The sequence below is a fragment of the Rattus norvegicus genome, chromosome 14, assembly GCF_036323735.1.
Source record: "Rattus norvegicus strain BN/NHsdMcwi chromosome 14, GRCr8, whole genome shotgun sequence".
Taxonomy (NCBI): Eukaryota; Metazoa; Chordata; class Mammalia; order Rodentia; family Muridae; genus Rattus; species Rattus norvegicus.
This window is the reverse complement of record NC_086032.1, coordinates 15262263-15283331: the sequence shown is the minus strand read 5'-3', so window position 1 is coordinate 15283331 and position 21069 is coordinate 15262263. Positions and strand designations below refer to the sequence as shown.

At 45.4% G+C, this 21069-nt stretch overlaps 1 protein-coding gene across 13 annotated transcripts in view; it reads left to right on the top strand.

Moving 5' to 3' along the window:
• The first annotated feature begins 8109 nt into the window (after nucleotides 1–8109).
• The window catches only part of Septin11 (septin 11), a 155463-nt gene continuing 142503 nt past the window's right edge, over nucleotides 8110–21069 (top strand). For 12 of the 13 annotated variants that reach the window (XR_005492931.2, XR_005492933.2, XR_005492932.2 and 9 more), the window contains exon 1: nucleotides 8110–8291. Coding sequence is in view for 10 of the 13 variants with exons in the window: in XM_039091849.2 (XP_038947777.1) it covers nucleotides 8265–8291 (27 nt within the window). In the remaining 3 variants the exon portion in view is untranslated. The remainder of the gene's footprint in view (nucleotides 8292–21069) is intronic. The other variant, NM_001107208.3, reaches the window with a different exon arrangement.

Here is a 21069-nt window from a genome sequence, read left to right as displayed (position 1 = left end):
TGAAGAAGCTTTAAAAGGCCGCTTTTTCTTTTTCAAGCCATACTGGCCACAAGAGGGTGACTAAGGATAAAAGTCAAGCTAGATGCTGATGATGTCATGCCAGTAGTAAGGCACAGGAAAAAAAAATACCTCTGAGAAAACGAATGCCACATTGAGAGACCTGGCTAAGAGGCCACTGAAGTCCAATATGTAAGCAAGCAGCTGATTGTTTTAAATGAGGTAAAATGTCCAGACCTAAGTGAGTTATCCGTGGAAGACTCCACCTGAGTGACTGGAGGATCAATATTAATCAGTGTTGGGAAAACTAAGACATTGAGAAGATTGAAGAGGACACATCCAGTCCTGGTTTTCATAGAGAATAAAAGCCGTGGGAGCAGTCTGAGAATTAATGGTAAATTTAACACAGGCTAGCCTATCTTGGCAGTGAGTTTTAAATAATTTAAATTGTATTTGTCTATTATTATCATTATTATTATTGTTATTATTATTATTTTCATTATCATTATTAATTTGCAGTGCTGTGGATTGAACCCTGGGCCTCACATGACAAGTGCTCTACCACTGAGCTATATCTGCAGCTAAACAATTTTGTATGCATGTGCATATGGTGTAATGGTGTATGCTTGTGTGTGTGTGAGTGTGTGCACTTGTGGAGGCCAGGGGTTGATAGCAAGTGTGCTCCTCTATATGTTGTCTACCATACTTCTTTGTGACATTGTTAAGGTTTGGTCTGTTGCTATGTATTGTAATGCTAAATGCTGGTTGTCTTAGAGTCTTATTGCTGTGAACAGACACCATGACCAATGTAAGTTTTATAAAGGACAACATTTAACTGGGGCTGGCTTACAGGTTCAGAGGTTCAGTCCATTATCCTCAAGGCGAGAGCATGACAGCATCCAGGCAGGCATGGTGCAGGAGGAGCTGAGAGTTCTACATCTTCACCCGAAGGAAGCCAGGAACAGACTGAGTATCCTCAGGCAGCTAGGAGGAGGGTCTCCAAGCCCACCCCACAGTGACACACTTCCTCCAACAAGGCCATAACTTCTAATAGTGCCACTCCCTGGGACGAGCATATGCAAACCAACACACTGACCCCCAAGATCTGCTTGCCTCAGGGATGAGGAGATCTTCATGTATACCAAGGGATGCTATGTAACCTTACTCCTTGATTTAAAACTATTGGTTGAATAAAGATACCTACAGCCTGTAGCTGGGCAGAAGAGAGGTGGGTGGAGCTTCAGTTCCCAGGCTTGGGGTCTGAGGGAAAGACCACGAGGTAAAAGGAGAGGAGAAGACCCCATGGGGTAGGTGGATCATGAGAACATTGTGAGTCAGAGTCTGAGCATCCCAGATGAAATGGGGTTATTGACAGCAAAGAAGACAAAATGCATAGAGGGTTATTATCTGCCCAGTTCCAGTGCTGTTAATGTTTATTATAAATATAAAGGTTTTGTGTCTTTTATTTGGGAACTGAATGATCTAAAGTGGGGTAGAAACCCCCATTAATTTTTACGAGAAGACATGGTCTCTTATTGAACCTCAAGCACACTGACTACCTAGACTGGCTGGACAGTGAGGCCTCAGAGTCTGCCTGTCTATACTTGGAAGCATCCCTATTAGAGGTGTGTGCTGTCACGGTCAGCTTTTACAGGTTGTTGGGGATATGAGCTCAGGCACTCACACTTGCATGGAAAGTAGTTAGTTACCTATCGGGTCAGCTCCACAGACTTTCAACACTTAAAAAAAAAAATTTACTTATTATGTATACATCATACAGCTTTCTGCCTGCATGTGTGCCTCCAGGCCAGAAGAGGGCACCAGATCTGATTACAGATGGTTGTGAGCCACCATGTGGTTGCTGGGAATTGAACTCAGGACCTCTGGAAGAGCAGACAGTGCTCTTAACTGCTGAGCCATCTCTCTAGCCCAACATTTTTTTAAGTAACAGAGAGTGTGTATTATGACTGGAATATTTGATACTACTAAAAGTCAATTCTCTGTATGCTGTAGATGTCATACAATCCCAATGAGAACCTCAACATTTTGGGGTAGAATTTCAGAAGCCTGCTATAGGATGTACTTGGAAAGATAAGGGAACTAGGGAGGACATTATAGAGGTGGAGAATCCATTTTGTCTTTTGTTTAACATGTAAGGTTAACCACTAAGCTATTTTCTTGGGTTTTTTTGTTTGTATTTGTATGTATGTATGTATGTATGTATGTATGTATGTATGTATGTATGTATTTATTTTTTGTTTTTGCCTCAGATGAATGAATTTTTGACACAGGTACAAAAGGAATTCAGTGGTGGGAGAAGGAGGACAGGGGCCAGGGAGGTAGCGACTTTCCTACATTTGTTGAGGAAAGAAATGCAAATGCCAAACTCCATTCTTACCTCATAGTCAACACAAAATAACTATAAAAATTACAGACTTAGTTTTTACATTTAATTAATCAATCTATTTAGTGTGTGTGTGTGTGTGTGTGTGTGTGTGTGTGTGTGTGTCACAGCGCACACATAGAACCTACTGGAGTTGGCTCTCTTCTTCCACATGAGTCCTAAGGAGGACACTCCAGTCGACAGGATCCACAGCAAGAGCCTTTATCTGTAGAGCCATCCCCCCAACCCTAGACTTAAAACGGAGCAGCAAATACAGCCAGGCTTGGTGATACACACCGATAACCATGGCAGACGGGAGGTGGAGGCAGGAAGGAGGTTTTCGAGTTCCAAGCCAGCCCTCAGCAACCAAACAATAACAACCACCACACAACACAGAACTCCTGAAAACTATGCGAGGTCTGGACAACAGCAGAGAGTGTGACAAAGACACAACCAAGGCACACTCCACAGAGGAAAAATAACATAAAAATCTCTGCTTCGGACTGTTAGGAAAAGGAAATGTGGAGTCTTGAACAGAGTAAGTGTTTGTAAAGAACACACCTGTCAGAGGGTGTCTGTGATAATTCTCAGCGCTAACGGGAAAACCCAATTTAAAAGCCTGAGGGAAAGCCAGTCATGATAGCACACGATTGCAATTTCAGCACTCCAGTCAGAGAGAGGAAGATTTTCACAATTTCAAGGCCAGTCTGTGTGATTAGGCCACTCACAGCTACATAGCAAAACCTTGCCTCAAAAACAAAACTAAACAAAACAAAACGACAACAAACCCCCCCCCAAAACAAAACAAAACAAAAACCCAACCAAACAACCAACCAAACAAAACTAATCAACTAAAACCCCCAAACTGACAAGAGGCACATTATCTAAGAAATTGTTTGTTTGGCGAGTGGATGCTGAACATCACCAGGGATGCAGGAAATGAATATTAAAGCCTCCCAAGGGAACAGGGCATACCATCTCAGAAGCAAAGCTATGCTCTTAGCTGTCTCCCTTCGCCTCTTGCGAACACTAACAATGAGCTGCCTGTGTCTAGACTCAGACATATAAGTGGAGTCATAGGATGAGTGCTCTTTTGAGACTTTCCCCTTTCACATAGCATAATGTTTGAAAGATCCATTCATATGTACTATGTTACAGTACTTTCCCCATTTATGGCAAAATAAATACTCCACTGTATGGATATATCGTATATTATCCGTTCATCAGTTGGCAGGGTTATTGCCACTGTTTGGCCATAGTGTTGAACCCTGTGAGTGGCATTGTACACAAAGGCTTGTGTTTTCATTTCTCTTGGGTATCTACCGAGGAGTGACATTTCTAGTTCACAGTATAGCTGAGCTTAAACGGAGGACCGTCAGTGTCTGTAATGTCAGGACTGCAATGGCAATCCCATCAGCAGTGTAGGAAGCTTTGAGGTTCTCTCAACCTTCACCAACACACTATTGTTTGAGCCTTCGAGGTTTTTATTGTTTGTTTTTGAGACGGGGACTCTCTATACAGACCTAGCTGTCTTAGAACTATGTAGACTAGGCTAGCCTTGAACTCATAGAGATCCCCTTGCTTTGTCTCCTCGGCGCTGGGATTTAAGGAGTTTGTCACCAAGCCTAGTGGTCTTTTTATTATAGCTGTCCTAATGGATGTGAACTGTCACCTCGTTGCTGTTACTCCTTGTGTTTTTATTTCCTTGGATGTTCTTTTTCTCCCCATTGAATGGTCCTTTGTTGAAGGTCAGCTACAGCAGACAGGGATCTGGTTTTGGATCTTAGCTCTATCCCACTATTAACAGGTCTCTCTTGTATCTGCGCTACTCTGGCTCCTGCTTTGTGGTCAAGTTTGCAGCCTGTACTGTTAAGTCTTAGACCTTGTGGCTGTTTAGGGCCTCTGAACATCCACAGGAATGGTGGACCCCAATCATCAGCTTTTAGCAACAGGTTGGCTGAGTTGCTTAAAGGGACTGTGTGGAATCTGTCAATCAGTTTGAGGAGTCTGTCACCTTAATGCTGCTATGTTTTTCAATTCACACACATGAATTTTTTCATAAATTGGGGTGGGGTAGGGCTGAGGATTTAGCTCATTATAGATGTTTGCTTGATAAATCATAGGCAAGACCTTGGGTTCAATCCCCAGTATTTCATTAGAATTTGTTTTTGGAAATATTTTTACATGTCTTTAAAACCATTTCTCTAAGTTCATTATTCATTTTGCTGTGAACAGAAATGAAATTGCCTTCTGAATTTTATTTTTGTATTATCCATTGCAAATGTGTATAAAAACAATTGTTTTTTTAAGAGTATGGATCTTGTATCCTATACAATCTTGCTGGGCACATTTATTAGTTTTAATATCCTTAAGATTTTCCTTATAAAGTTCATGCCACTTTTGAATAGGAATAGTTTTCTTCTCTAATTTGCATGCATTTAAAAATGTATTTTTTGAACATCTTCACATAATTTTGCAGAGTCCAGGATCTATGGCTTTGCTCTCTAAATGGAATGTCATCACGGTTTCTAACTTTTCCTGTCCCCTCTCTCCCCCTTTTCTTTACTATTTTTTTTTTTTTTTTGGACAGGATCTATGTAACCCTGGGTGTCTTAGAACTGGCTATATAGACGAGGCTGGGATTAAAGGTCTGTCACCATGCCCAGCCTCCCTGTTTCATACTTTATCTTCTTGTATCTGTTTTGTGTCTTTCTCATTGTATCTGTTTTGTATCTTTCTCATTGTATCTGTTTCTTACTGTATCTTTTTCTCACTGTATCTGTTTGATAATTGTTCTTATCCTATGTTTTGTGCTTTTTTAATGTATCTCTTTCTTGTAGTGTGGTTAAAGCACTCTTACATTAGATTTTTTTTTAAAGGAAAGGGGAAAGATAGAGAAACAACCTAGACAACTTACCTAAAAACTAAGAATAAACCTAGAATGCAAAGGTTTTGTCTTTACTTCATGTATTCTTGAGGGCACTAAGGGAATAAAATGAGGGTCTGATGGATGTTGTGTCTTCAGGAACCTTTAATAAGAGAGTTACTTTCTACCAAGGTACAACATTCACTTGAAAATCTCTCCAAATAATCAGGGGTCCCACTAAAAAGGGGCATTGATCTTACATGAGGAACAATGTTACACATTTATTATATATCTTTTCTAAAATGAAAAATTGAAGTCACTTCTATGCTTGCTAACCCCTTGGGCTTTTTTCACTGCCCTCAGGATCAGGTACTAAATTCTTCCTATGGCAATAGTTGATTGTTCATAGCCTTAGTCTCTAGTTCCACTCAACATTTATAGAATATGTAAACATGAATTCATCATTCAACTTTATTGAGTATCGCAATGTTGCCCAAATTCTTTCCCTGGGAGACGCATTAGCAGCATCTACCCTTCCTCCTAGGGTCCACAAACAAACGGAGGCACCATGCAACCAATGTTCACTCTGGAAACCAATGAGTTCATTGGGCTTCTTAGATCACAGATGAGAAGTTACTTAGTGAGGGGAAGTACTCTCTTCTTAGAGGCCACACTAAAACTGACATCACCCAGCAGGGATGGAGGCTTTCCAATAGTCATATAGATGGATTCCCCCCTTTCCTAGTCTCCTCAGCTTTTACACTGTAGCCCTTCCTGGGGACAAAGTGCAGCTAAGGCAGAGGTATACAGGAAATGTGGTAGTAGGTGGCTGGATACCCAGTGAGGGGCTCCTGAGCCTCACTCCACACTCTGAGCAAGGTAAGGAGTCAGCAGCCACAGCTCATTTGCACCAAGATGGCCGTTGTTTGGCCTGGAGGATAGTTCTGTACAACATGTACAGTGTGGGCTAGACGCCAAAAGGCAAAGAAGCACTCTTGAGTTCATAGTCTATCGATTATTACTATGACAACCTCTTAACAGCCTAGTTCATCTGCAACAATGGCTGGGGTGAAAGTAAGTCACAGTTCCTGCCTGTTGTCATCTGAAGTTATATATATCGCCAGCCTCCCCTTTTAATCTTGAAAGTTTTTAAGCTTGAATAAGAAATTATTCACAACCCTCATTCATATGCACCTGCCCTGATACCCATCCCCCAACCAAAGAGCCAGAAAGCACTGAATTAGAGTCACAGAGGAAAGGAATTCTTGCGCTCCTGCATAGCACTCATTCGAGTGACATCTTACAAACTGAACAGGGTTTTTGCTCACTGTGTAATGGTGTAAATGAAGTCCCCATTCTCAAAAGACAAGTTATCTACAGAACAGAAAGTGACCGGAATAAGGTAGTGCTGTTCAGGTCTGAGCAGGCTTGACGTCAGAGCCCCTCCTCTTTCAACACTCCTCTCTAGCTTCACGGCCAAGGGTGGGATTCACTCTAGGTGGCTTCTAGCTCCTCACTCACCATATCAGAGCAGTCCAGCATCAGGATCAGTTATGGGTGAACCAATGCTACAGAGCCACTTACCCTCAGCCAAAGGCTGGGCAGAGCGTCTGAATCCCGTGGCCAAAAGTGGGACTCCAGAAACTTGGATGTTTGAAGTCTCAGGTCAGACTCTCATGTGCCCCAGTTCCTCCCAGGGCACGTTCATATTACAGCCCTCCCCTTGCCTCTTTCCCTGTGCTTCAACCCACCTGGTTTCCTCAACTCAATCAAGTAGCTATCCTCATGTAATCGTGGGCCTACCATGCGTAGACACCCACAGCGCACGACATCCCTCACTGTTCAGCCTATGTCAGATGCATGCACAAGGACCCGCCATTTCACCTGCCACTCAGATACAGTAATATTCCAACATTTGCTGGAAAAAAAAATCCTTGATGGTGGAGGAGTCCTCCAGGTTTCCTGTGCCGTGAATCGCACCCACTTGTCACCCGCTTTGCGCCTTCGCTGTGCACCACACCCCTCAGCCAGGGTTGAGCTTGCACGCCTCTGGTCCCTGGGTCATCCGGTCTGTCTCGGGGATCCAATGACACGTCTACTAACCTCTCCGTACCAGTAACCTCTCCAGTAACACGGTGGGGAAAAGCTCTGGAGAAAGCTCACAAACGGCCTAAATTCTCCAGCGGGTACTGGATTTTTTTCTTTTTTAATTAACCCCCCGCCGCCCCCGCCTCCAGTAGCCGGTGGTGGGTTCACGACTACGTCCTCAGTCCTCTTTCTCTCAGAAAGCGATTCCCAGTCCGGTCGCACACCACAGCGACGGTTTCCAGCAGCTTGTTTAGTCTCCTTTCTGATGGAAGGCCCAGCAGACCGGCAATTCTTTCCTCGTGGGGTGCGCTCTGCCCTAGTAGGTTACCCACCGAACCTTCTAAGCGGACTCCTCTGGATGGGGAGTGTCACCAGGATAACTTTCCAGAGGTGCAGACTCTGCACCCTGTGGTCCCCTAGCCTGCCTGCCCCACCCCATAGCAGCTCCAGGTGCCGGCTCCGCGCAGCGCGTGGCAGCTCGGGGTTGGGACCTCCGCGCCTAGGCTTTTACGCGGACTCCAGCACGTGTTGCAGGAGGGGGAGAGTCGGGCAGCGTCTGGGCACAGGACACTTTAGTGGGGCGGAAGAAAGCCACAGGAGGGAAAGTGTCTGACTTCACAGATTATCAACCTATCAGCTCACCAGGATCATGGTTCACCCGCCGCGTTCCTCCGCTCCGCTGGGGTCAGGTCTCTCTCTGCACCCCCGTTCCGGGGCAGGTAATGGTTGAGTCCAGGCGGGAGGCCATGTTGCTGGAATAAAGCGGGCGGGGCGGCGCGGGCGAGCAGATGCGGCTGGAGGCGCGCGGGAGCCGGGCGCGAGCAGGGCGCAGCCGCGAGGGAGGCGCGGGGGAGGCCAGCGGGAGCCGGAGCACCAGCAGCAGCCAGTGTCGGTGAAGAGCAGCCGGGCGCAGCCAGAGCCACAGTCGCGATGGCCGTGGCGGTGGGGAGACCGAGTGTAAGTCGTGGGCCCTCGCACGCTGATCCCAGGGCGTCGGGTGGGCTCTGTTTCGGGGCGCGTGCTGGTGGAGACTTGCGGGGACCAGGAGGGGGGCTCTGGGTGGTGGCTGATGGGGCTGTGGGTGTGTGCATGAATTTGGGCGCGCGTCTGGGGCGGAGGGGAGCTTGGGGAGCCCACAGGCTGAGAGCCTACCTGATGCAACATTAGATTGCCTTGGCGCGCCCCTGTTTCAGGGATGTGGGAGGAAAAGGACCCTTCCGTGAGGCGCCCTTAGAAGGGGTTTGCCTGAGCTGCTGCTTTCCCCAGCTAACCTCTCTTCCCGGCGCACAACGCTTAGCTGGTGACAGTGGAGGAAGGCGCTGACTGAGGAGGGTTTCCTCGCGGTTCTCCCGCGCCCTGGGGGCGATCGGGGCATGAGAATTGGGAGCTGAAGCGCTGTGTCACAGGGCTGTAGAAGCGGGTCAAAGGGGTGGGATTTCCGTGGTGGCTTACCCCCCGGTGCATTGTGAAATTCCGGACACCCTCAGGCGCCCACCCGGGTGACCGGGCCCTGCCCAGGATGTGGACAAAGCCCTAGGCACACACACAAAGTTTTCAAAGGGCTCCCTTTGGGGGTGGGTGGAAGTCCTGAAATACTCTGCGACTGGCAGGCCGGGGGCGGCAGTGCTGAATGCGGGGCTCCGGGAAGAGGAAGGGAGGGTGGGTGCCTGGAGGAGTGCCCCAGCACCCGAAGTCAGGGAGGGGATGCTCCTCTCCGGACTCTGGGCGGGGGTACGCGCCACGGGCTGTGCATCTGCGGGTATAGACTCCGGGTTTCCAACTCCGGAGCCAGCCAGAGCGAGTGGGACTTTGAGGATGTAGTTTAGGGTCTGCTCCCCAACCTCGGGTGAAAAGGAGGGAAGGGGCGGTGGCGGCGGCACCCGCCTTTCCTTTTTACTGAAAGGAGCCAAGCCCAGTGGGAAAGGCGGAGTCCTCTTCTCTCTGGTTTTCTTTGTCAACGTTCATAGCCCACTTTGCCTGGTCTGCCCTTGGGGCGACTTCGGTGGAGGTCTTTCCTGGCTAGTACCTCATCATCTTCTTTTTTTTTTTTTTAATTTTCCTTTTCAAACTTTACAGCTAGCTTCAGGTGGTGGCCTAATATTTTGCAGCTATAGAGAAAATCTTAGATATTGAAAGTTGCCAAACCCCAGATGCTGAGTTTCTTGGCTCCCCCACCCCCTTACACCTCTTCACACACCACCACCTTCTGCACCCCTGAGGAGTCTTAGCCCAGCAGGAAGTTCATGGGGTCACTCTTTGCAACATCTGTAGTTGCCTTTTCTGCTGCAGTTTGAGGCGCTTTGAAAGACTTTACCCTACAATCAGAACATGTTCACTGGGCATTATCAAGTGTTACTGTGAGTCTTTTTAGGCCTTCCAAACTCTGTTAAATGATACATCCTTAAGAATTTTGTCTTCCTCTTCACCACACAAATTATGCCCTTGTTAATTGGTCGGAGGCTGTCATTACTGAGGGAATTTGCATAGTCTCTGGGCTGATGATCTCTTTATTACTAGGGTAAGGAAACCAAGGTTAACTCTTGGCCTTATTTTTCAGGGCACAGATTCAAAGAACTAAAATAACAATGTATGTTTTAGAAGCATTGGCAAGCGTCTGGGAATGCACGTATCCTGTGTAGGGGGTATCGTTTTCAGAAACACCTATTGGCCAGTGCATTCTTAAGGGCTGGGGTGGGGGTGGTAGGAATAATTTGCTCCACATTTCCAATAAATTAGTAAGTTCATATATGTCAGTTAAATAGGAACAATATGTGGGGTTGAGATTTAGTTGTGTGGCTGTAATCATTTCCAACTCTGTGTCTGCCAGCCATATGTGAGCTTAAAACTACAGTTCTTGTGCAAGACCTTTCATTCAGATAATAGGGGAGATTTTGAAAGTATGCGTATACAGAGAAGATTGCTTCTTTATGCATAGTCTGTTGTCACTGGAGTTAAGATGGAATTACTTAAAACTTGAAAACAAGACGCCTGTTCCCCAGTTGTAGGAGTGGTCAGGAATGGACTACAGAGTCGAATTAAGGCTTTTAGGAGACTGCAGAGAATGGTCAGACTGTTTCGGTCTATTCTCTGGAATTCGTAACTTGGTGGGTTCAACTCCAGTGAGTGCAGAAAATTCTCCCAAGCCCAGCTCCTAGAGGTCTGTGTTGCATCTGTAATGTTGACATTTTCTACCTCTCCAATCCCGTTACATGCTCTGTGGTTGGGACACAAGACCAAAAGGGGATGGGGAAGGAAAAGAGGCACTGCAAAGTGGACTTATTCATGAATGGAGTTCCCTTTAGTTCTTTCGAAGTCATTAAGAAACAACAACAACAACAACAACAACAACAACAACAACAACAAGAGTTGTTGAGGAAGAAGACATAAATCTTCTGTCTGTACAAACCACTGTTCCTGTCCAGAAAAAAAAAAAGAATGTAATCTGAGGAAGATGCTCTCAGTTTTAGACATTGTAGGGTGATGTTTGCAGTGAGTAAAAATTCAAATTTAACAAACAGAAGTACTTGTATATAAATGTCTGGGTTTTTGTGGTGGTTTTACCGTGTTGAGGGTTGAATCCAGGGAGGGCTATGTGTTTCTTGCTCAGCAGACCACTGAGTTACATCCAGCTTATCAGATGCTGTGTTTTCTAGATTATGGAATGCATATATTTAGTTACAAATGCTTAAATTTCATGACTAAATTCACATCTCTCTTAGGTAGAGGGATATATTGTTAGTGAGCAGGCAAAGGGTGCGGTTTAATGTGGTGCCGTTTGTTCCATATTTAATCTGCATCCCTAGCTTGTCCCATGTCCCCACTGCCTTGTCTCTGAGAAGGCCCCAGAGCATAGGTGCTGTTTCCAGCCTGGACCTAGTTTAGCAAGAGTGCCCTCCTATGGACATGTCTCCTCCATATTGGATGGGTTAGTATTTTTGCATCCATATCGCAAGCAGCTGTTTATTCCTAGCAATGTGTGGTAATTACTTGGGAATCAGGCTTTACAGGTGAGATGCACACTCTCTTCTAGGGCATGGTATTTATGTTCTAGAACTTTCGGAATGTTACAGTTTCGTTACTTCCTCAGTGCGGAAGCATTTCTTACATTTTTTTTTCCCTAACGAGGGGTCTGTTTCAACTTTTCCAGTGGTGTCAATGGCCTGTGATGTCCTTCAAGAGGTTTATTTCATTGCCCTTTCATCTAGTGAACTAAAAGAAATGGGAACCCAAGTTACTCTTCTGTCCACTTAGCACCACTATCGATCGTCTGCCTACTTATCAGTACTTGTGTGGAGGACCTACTGTGTGCCTGTTTCAGTCCCGATCAGCTGTGGACAATAAACTCCCTTCTGACCTGCAGTCGCCGTTTACTTACGTATTCATTCATTTTTTAAAAGGTTCAAAATCCTCATGTATTATGGTGAACAGACTCCTATGGGATTTTTAAACTAGGGAGAAAGGAAGCCTGTGGTTGGGACTCAGCTTTTTTTTTTTTTTTTTCCTGAATCACTTCAACAGTTTTTTACTAAAGTCTTGGAGGGATGGGGGTTGTGTGTAAGGAGTTAGTGACACCAAATACCGTTTTCTTCTGTCCTAAATTGACATTTCTGTGATTTGAGTAGACGGAGGAATCTGGATTGGTATGTCTGGTGAAAGGTTAACGGAGCTGAAAAAGCTCAGGGCTGAGCCATCACAGCAGTGTTTGAACTCTGTGGCTGGGGTGCATTCTATAAAAAAAAAATAACTATTTTGTTAGTGCTATGAACTATATACACGTTGAGGAGCAGAGTCTTGGTTAAGAACCAGTAGAACAGGGTAAAGCGCAGTGACGCGTCTTTAAAAACTGTTTGAAAACCAGATAATTTCCTCTAAAAGGATTTTAAATGGCCTTTACTAACGCGCCTGTACTGTTGTGGAAGTCAGACTCAAGAAATCCGTTAGGGAACGGAACACACCCCGCCACTGTCAGGTGACAGGTGCTGGTGGTCAGGTCACTACCTCCGTCAGCCTCTAGAGGTTTACTTCGGCAAGCATGACCCTTTTTGCTTTAACTGCTAATTAGAAACCAAACTGCCTGGCTGGCCCCACCTGACCATGGGAACGCCTTGACTCTGGCCTAGCGTTGGGCCTGGGCCACTGCGTGTCTCTGTTGCGATGGTGGCATTCCACGCTGTCACAGTTTGGAGGGCTGGCTTTGATTGGTTGCTAGAGCACTAAGGGATTCCACCCATTAAAGATGCCACTCTGGAGGGAGCTTCAGTTTTGTTCTTTTTTTTTTTATGTGATCTTGATTTGGTTGAGAAGGAGGAGGCTGGTTTCGGGTTTTAACCTTTTGCTGGGACTTGTCTTTTGTGGCCTCGGCTACCCCTGTGGACGTTGGGATCAGTAAAGTTGAACCGCTATTTAAGACTCAGTGAATCTAAAGCTTCTCTTCTTTTTCCCCAAGGGGACCTCCTTTATAATATAACTGGTACCCTCCCCCACCTCTTTTAAATGTAGATCGACAGAAGACTCTCTTCCAACTAAACAACACCTCGCCTGACCCTGCTGGCAGCCCATCAGTGCAGCTTCTGTTGAACATAAAAAAACCATACAAGGGTGGAGGTGACACAGGCAGGATTCCAAAAAGAATTTGCTGGGTGACCAGAAATACAATCTGCATCCACTGAGTCAGAAACCAGGAGTGTGTTCCCCGATGTGCCTAAAGGCAAACCCAGGCTTGTTTTTAGTGTCAGTGTCAGTGACCGAGAGCACGGTGCTCAAGTCCGCTCACACAGGAAGTTAGCGGTGCAGACACCGTCCACCCGAGGAACCGGGACCCCTGTGGGATGGGCTGTGATGTGTCCAGAGAGGGAACAGGCTGGAGATACAGGAAGGAGTCATCCTCCAAGAGGGTAACTTTGGACCCTACCAGTAGGACTTCTGTTCAAAACAAACGACAACCAAACAAAAATTGTTTTTTTTTTTTTCTGCTGTGAACCGGAAATAAACTACTATGAAATTTACTTTATTTCCTTTGATAAGTAGCATCACTTGGGGAAGAATTTGTAATTTTCTTGGAAATGGGAAACAGCCCTTCCTCTCTGTAAAACGTTATTTTACCACGTGTGACTCACTTGCTCTCCGTGTGCAAGTCTGTGACTGTGAGTCCTCACGTGTAGTCCCTGCTTCTCACCATGATTTGGCTCTTTAGTTGAGGTATTGGTCCAGGCGGTTGAATCGAGCCTGTTAGGGTTGCTGGAGCCAGTGGCATTGCTTTCCTGAGAGTCTGACTGACAGAGGAAAGAAAGTACAAGGTGGCCGTGCACAAGTGTTCTAAGCCGGAGGAACAGTGTGTGCAAAAAGCTTTGGGAGTGAGAGGTCCTCTTGAAGAAATCCAGTGTCGTGCAGCTGTTAGCCTTCAGGGTTTGTGGAGAGAGTGGACTGACGTGAGGCAGGAAAACGTGAGGCAGGATGTACAAATCGTGCAGATTTTTTTTTTGCATTGTTGTATCAGTTATAATTATTGTTATGCTATATGTGACCATCCTAAGGGGACATTACTTCAAAATGAGGAAAAATGACTATTGTGTAGTCAACAGCATAGTAAACTGTGAAAGCAAGGTTAAAAGAAACGTGACTGACCAAGTAGTAGCCCCCAGCATAGGACTCAAATGAAGTATTCTCCCTCTCCCTCTTCCTCCCCACTTCCCCCCTCCCGCCCCCGCCCGTTGAGGCTGAAGACTCACTGCTTTCTTCAGTTGGCCAATAATATCATCAGAGGTCCTCCATTTGGATTCTCTATTGCAGTTCTTCAAGCTTCTAGAAAACATGCTTTGAAATGCATTGTGTCTCTGTTGGATTCACTTTCCCGGGAAGGTCTAGAGTGGTTTGCGTTTTCCTGGGAGGATCCTGTAGATAGCAACATTGTAACTGGCCAGCTGTGTTTCTCCTGGCCAGGTGCTCACCGGCCACCTCCGCTCACTCCGCTTCCTCCTCTCTCCTCTTCCTCTGCCTCTCTCCTGCAGACATTTTATGTAGACATGTCTTCACTGCTGCTACTCTCTAAATACTGTATCTCCTCTTCATGCCTTGCTCCCAACCTATTTCTGAGTCTTGGCTGAGGGAAGATGCTGAAAATCTGCAGACTGTTAATTCTCCAGGGTTAATTTCTGCGGAGAGATAGGAGAGGAGACCCCTTTCACAAAGTCCTTGGAGGAGACACACGAGGACTGGGAGCTTTAGCTAGCAATTAGGATTGTCAGAAGAAGGACTGCAGAGCCCATTGGGTCCTATGAGAATAGGACTATGTACCAAACACCTGACTCTCCCTAAGTTTTAGGACCCGTTCATTTGTCTCATTTGTGTGTGTAATTTTTTTTGTCATATACACATGTGAATCTCATTAAGAGTGTCCACTGAGTTTATTCTGACCTGGTTTTAAAACTCAGGAAAAAAAGGAGCCATGGGGGCGGGGGTGGGGTGGGGTGGGGATCTTTGTGCAATGAGGAACTTGTTTAGGATCTTGATTTTTTTTTTTTTTTTCCCCGAAATGGCTCCTACCATATGTGTCACACTGGCCTTGAACTAGCAATGTACCTGCTAAGTGGCCAAGTGTGTTCTCAAAATTCATGATCCTTATGCGTTTGCCTGCACGCTGGCATTACACGCATGCATTACTGTGCTAGGGGGCATCTTGATTTTTAGGTTTTCTATTGGAATCTCTGTTCTGACAACCATGCCTCTGTGTGTGTATGATATCCAAGGGAGAAGCAATGAGCACCAGAAGGTAGGTCGAGCTATCACCTACCTAGCTTGAGTCAGCCCATCGGTGGGCAAAGCTTTAGAGTGGTGGTATTGGCTGTTGCTTTTGCTGTGGACAGGCAGTTAGTTATTTGAGGCAGGGGGATTTCTGTTTGCTCAAGGTTTGAGGCGTTATATACCACCCTGTTGCGGCCATTTCTCTAACCCTGAGACCAGGTGTTCAAATGTGTGAACCTAGGGGTCATATTTTAACATTTAAGTCCCAAGAGGAACCGAAGCTTTCAAGATCAACATGCACACAGGCCTACCAACTCAGGTATGATGGCTTACACGGCAAGGAATTACTTCTCCTTCACGGGTTTATCCACTCTGTCTTCGAGGACTGGTCTGTTTTACATTGGTTCCAGCACCCAGCCCAGGCTTTTTTCTCTGGTGGCAGAGGAGAAAGACACGCAGGATCCTGAGCTGTTCTGATGATCTCTTTCCCATGAATTTCACTGGCTAGCGAATCTTCCAAAAACTCATCAGAATAAGAATGGATAATCTTCAGGGAAAGAGTAGCCCTGTGAGTCACTTGGCCCAGCTTGAGAGCCATCCTCCAGGGGGAGGCAGCTACTATTTTGAATGACAAATGACATTTGACCATTCTGTCCTACACACTGAATCTTCTAAATCTTCTATGAAGCCAAGGGTCCTTGTTATTAGGTGTGTAAAGGGAGAGGGGGAAGGGAGAGGGAGGGGGAGGGGAAAGAGGGAAGACCAGAGGGAGAAGAGATTGATTTACTCAGCAAAAGTTCACTTTTCATTCAAGAATCTTGAATTGAAATTCAGGGCCTTTTTTAAAAAATGATTGGTCAGTAGTGATTTTCCTCGCTCTCTTAGGCCTGTTCTGATTGCGGCTGGTCATGGTGGGGTGAAGACAAAGTAGTAAGGAGAGCTAAGGGAAGAGGAGCTGCCTGAGTGAACTGAAAGTGGAGTTTGAGCATGCCCGTTGCTCTGTCAGGGTGAGCTTCCAGCCGCACCATAGCCAAGTGATGTGGTGACCTTCTGCACGACCTTCTGTACTCCTTGCTGGCAGCCCCAGCTTAGGACTTTATGGGAAATGTCTGGGAGGCCATTAGGATTTCCAGCTGCTTGACGGAATTATTTCCCTTGGGAAGTTTCCAAAGCAGACATTTCCCAGCCAGTCTGTCCTAAATGCAGATGTCGCTTCCTTCCCTTCCCTCTGCCCCCTGCCAAGAGCTAGCCTCTCTTAGTAGTTTGGGGAAGAAACCAGGATGCTCCTGCTGAATTTGCCGAGCTCTTGACCTTAGGGGGTTACTTATTTCCTTTGTAGATTAGTAACAGTCTTCGCCCAAAGAGTTACAGATTAAATGGTTTTGCTCACTCAGCCATGCCTACCAATGATAACCTGGAGGTCTACAGTGAAACGTAGTTGGTGGGGGGAGGGGCAAGTGACTGCTAAACTAGTAACAGATTTGGGCTGAAGGCTGGGTTCAAGTGTAGAGGGTCACCCATCACTGTAGTGGGAACTGAGCCCTAGAAGTGTTTGGCCCCTCATCTTTTACTTAACACACCTTCGATTTCTGTTCTGTCAATTCTGTTTACTGTGAACCTTCATTGTAAACCTCAGGTTGTTTAGGGGCTTTGGGCAATTTCTTTCTTTGAATTCCCACAATAGTGGCTGACCGCAACATTTATATATGTCACGCACACATACCACACATATATGCAAATATATATAAATGTATAGAACTGCAACATTTATATATGTTCCGACTTATATATGTCATAATGTTTGTACATACTCTTAGATTCCTTTATCTCTTTGGAGATACTGGTTAATAGTTGGGCATGATGGTGTACCTATAGTATGCACCTATAGAATGAGGCAGGGGAATAATTGGGAGTTAGAGGCTAGCCTGAGCTACAGAATGAGACTGTCTCCCCCCAAAATCACACACACAAATCAATAAATAAATCTGTAAATAAGTAACAATGGTTTATCAAATATTGATAGGACCAGTATAAAGCAAACCCATATTACAAGGGCTGTGTGATGGACCAAGTCTTTGGCATGGTCATGCATTCTTTGTCTGCCAACCTTAAGGAAAGGGCCTCTGTTGTGTACCTGCCTTTCCAATAAACATTGGCTGAAGAAGTGAAACCCCCTGCTCCAAGTGTGTGGTCTGAGACTTGCATTGAACACGTGGGGACCCTGCTTCCGTACAGCTTACCTTTGTCTGCTGCTCTGTGAACCTCAGGTAGGTGTGGACTCACAGTTGTGCCGATGACCCCAGGCTTAGCTTTTCTGACCTGTGTGCATGTCTGATGTGCAAGGAATTGCCATTCCAAAGGGAATCCATGACTGAGGGCATGGAAGGTGCTTGGTTCGAGACTTTCCCTTGGGTCAGTAAGTTGGGCAATTCTGAGATACAGGATACCTGTCTCCTGAGGGTCCCATAATGATCTCAGGCTGTAGGGGCCATTGGCTTCCCAGGCACTGTGCCAGCTTCTCCCTCCAGTCTCACCCTGTCACACAAAGCTGCATCATGTAGAACTTTGCCTCAAGTCCTTATCTTTTAAGGAAACCTGGGTAAAATCACATTATTTCCTGCTTCGGGTGCTTTTCAACCCCATACAGTACAGGAATCTGAATATTTTATACCATCGAGCTACTTGGGTTGTTAAATTGATGCTCAGGCAATTAACCGTTTACTAGATTTTTAACATTATTTCATGAAGGACAGACATCAAACTTGTAAGAATGAGATTCTGAAAAGAAATGAGTGCATACCAGAACTTCTCTGTAATTTTTATGTGTAGATCTTTGGAATGGAACTTGCTTGCTCCTGAATGGATAATGTTCATTGAGAACTGGATTTACATATTTACAGGGAAATCACATGTATGTATGTTATGTATGTTATATATGTATGTATGTATGTATGTATTTAATGTATATGAGTACATTGTCACTTTCTTCCAGAAGAGGGTGTCAACTCCCATTACAGATGGTTGTGAGCCACCATGTGGTTGCTAGGAATTGAACTCAGGGCCCCTGGAAGAGCTGTCAGTGAGTCATCTCTCCAGCCCCAAATCACATTTTTTTAGTTGGTGCAGTTTAGAATGATCGAGAGCCTTTGTTTTCCTCTCTCTCTAATTTGCTGGCTAGCGATGAGACCAAAGACAACCAGGTTGGCAGCTCTTTGAGTAAAATACAACCTAAGGATCCGATCATGGGTTTTCTCTCTGTGGTGTGTGAGCTCATGAATGCAGCAGCCGTGTCATGTTTAGAAGACGCTTTTCAGAATTTCTCTTCATCTTCCAACACGTATGTTCTTTCCACCCCATCTTTGAGCTTCTCCAGGATTTGGAGTGGGCTCTAGAGATGTCTTGTTCTGGGCTGAGCTCTCAGTAAATACTTATTCTTAGCACTTTGAAGAACCCTGAGTCTCTGTATTAACCTTTGCTCACTGCGCGCAGACCTGACCTAGGCTGAGAGCAGCACTCATCTGTGGGGTAGGAACAAACATTTGGAAGGCAGTTTGACACTGTCCATTGAGCGAAACGACAGTCGTGGGCTCCCCCCCTAAGGCGGTGACCTCACTCGTCATGATCTTTTAAGCCAGGTGTACAGTACCAGCCGTGAATTCCGGGCTGTGGGGCAGGTCTTAGTATTGAGCGATATTGAGGCTCTGTTTAGTTTCTTTGCTCAAGAGTTTTTAGGATAACTCCTCAAATGGTCTCTGTACTCGGCCAGAGGCTGTTTCTGAAATCCTGGAGAGATTCTTAGAAAGGTCACGAAGCAGGCAGATTCAACTTGGCATCATCCTTTTCTCCCCAACGGTAATTAACATCTCCTCCCTATCTCTGTGATGTGTGCTTTGACCTGGGTGTGCTCCAGCAGCCTGAGACTAGTACCTTGGCCTCACTTCTGTATCTGCTGGTTCTGTACCTCTGTTTTCAGTCTCTTCCCACCGCAAAACCGCATCTTAGTCTTCCTGAGGGAATGTTGGCCGCAGAGTTTGTAGCTGAAGCACACATTCATCTTTGAACCCTCTGAGAGAGTTTTGTGATTGTTGCTAGTCGGGTTTGCCTCATTGAGAAATTTAAAATCTCAGGTATTTTCTATGGTTTTTAAGGCAGACAGGAAAGGTTGCAGCCGTTGGAATGATTAATCGGTTTGCTCTCTGGAAGCTGCAGTTTAAAGCTGGTTTTTAAGCTGGGTGATTGAAGAGCTGCAGCTGAGCTGGGTTTGGAAAAGAGGTTTATTTAGCATACGTTAGTTATACATGGCGACGTGTTGAATTATGACATTTTCACGCATGTCTATAGTGTATTTTGATCAGACCCACCCTTCGTGCCCTCTTATAGTTCCTCCCAAGCCCATCTCTCTTCCCGCCAATTTCCCATTCTCTTCTTCTGTCATCTGTGTTTTTTTCTTTAACTTTTTCAAACGTACTATTTTAGTTTTTTTAAAAATTCCATTTTTATGTCATTGCTCATGAAAATGATGACATCACTTTCCCCTTCCTTTGTCTTCTTCCAAATGCCGCCCCACAATTGATCGCTTCCTCTTTCCTGGTTGTTATTACTACACGTATGTATTTATGTGTACACAAGGATAGAAATATGACCTGCTGGGTCTGTTTTTGTTGTTTCTATGTATATGGTTTTAGGACTGGCCACTTTGTGTTAGACAACAAACTATTTTGTATGTGCGTGTGGTGTGTTTGATAGCCCAATGGGTTTCATTAGCGTTGCTCATAGAGACAGAAATGAAGAGTTAGTTACACAGCCTTACCCGTCTATGTTATTGAAGAACCCCTACCCCAGTTAATCAACAATTAACTGGCTATAAATCCTTGGAGGTGACACCTTCTGAACCCCTTACCCTGCATGACAGGATCTCCAAGACCCCATTGTATGCAGCTCTTGTGGAGGTGGTCATGGCTGCTGTGACTTCATACATGTAGCGGCCATGTCATGCTTGGAGGACTGCAGTCTACGACTTCCTGCCTTCCTGTGGTTCTTATAGTCATAATACTCCCCTTTCCACCATGTATACTGAGCCTTGCAGTGGTTCGTGTAGTGTCTGAGCAATAGCCGTAAGCTGGGTTTTATATCCTAACCCAAGAGGTGGGTGGTGGTGTCCTTTTGGCGTTCTGCAGTGGGATTCATCAGGGAAGTTGGCAGTGCTGCTAAATGGTGTCAGATATCTCTCTTTAAAATAATGATAATTTCATACATTGATGTAATATGTTTTGATCACATTTATGCACCCCCTTCTCATTACTGTCTTATTCCCTCCTACTCCCTGGGGACTCCTCTACTCTTTACTAAGTCCCCCTCCTACTTGCATGTTTTTTTTTTTTTTTAAAACAGCCCACTGAGTTTAATTAAGGTTGCTCATATGAACATGGGTGTGAGGCTGTTACTGAAGAAAAATGGCTGTCCTTCAGCAGCCCTTAACTGCCACAGCTCCTCAGCCAGTGATGGGTCTCATGAGTCTTTTCCTTATCCCCAATGGAAATCCTTCTCCTCAAAGAGCGGTTTTTGTTCTTCACTGGCTTTTCCTGTTTCCTGTTCTTTTAGTCAGCAAGCATTGTAGCCCAGCTGACACCAGGCAAAGAGAGAGAGAGAGAGAGAGAGAGAAGTCCAGATCATATTTCTTTTCACTTTCCAACTGCAACTATAATAGACCCAAGGTCTATCTTTGTCTTCAGGTCTGGCTGAGTTATCCAGACTCGTAATTTCTCCCTCCCGTTTTAACTCATTCTAACAGGCTTCTTCTACCAGTATGGCACCCAAGACCCTTCTGTGAGGCTATATCGTTGGGACAAATTTAAAATGTATCTGACAAGAAAAGGCTTAGAATCAACAATGATGCCCAGCTTCCATGACTAGGGGGTCTCGCGCTATAGTCACCAGAAGTCAGTTCTTGCCTTTCTCTTGGGTAAATGTGGAATTTGGCTCTTATAATCAGAAA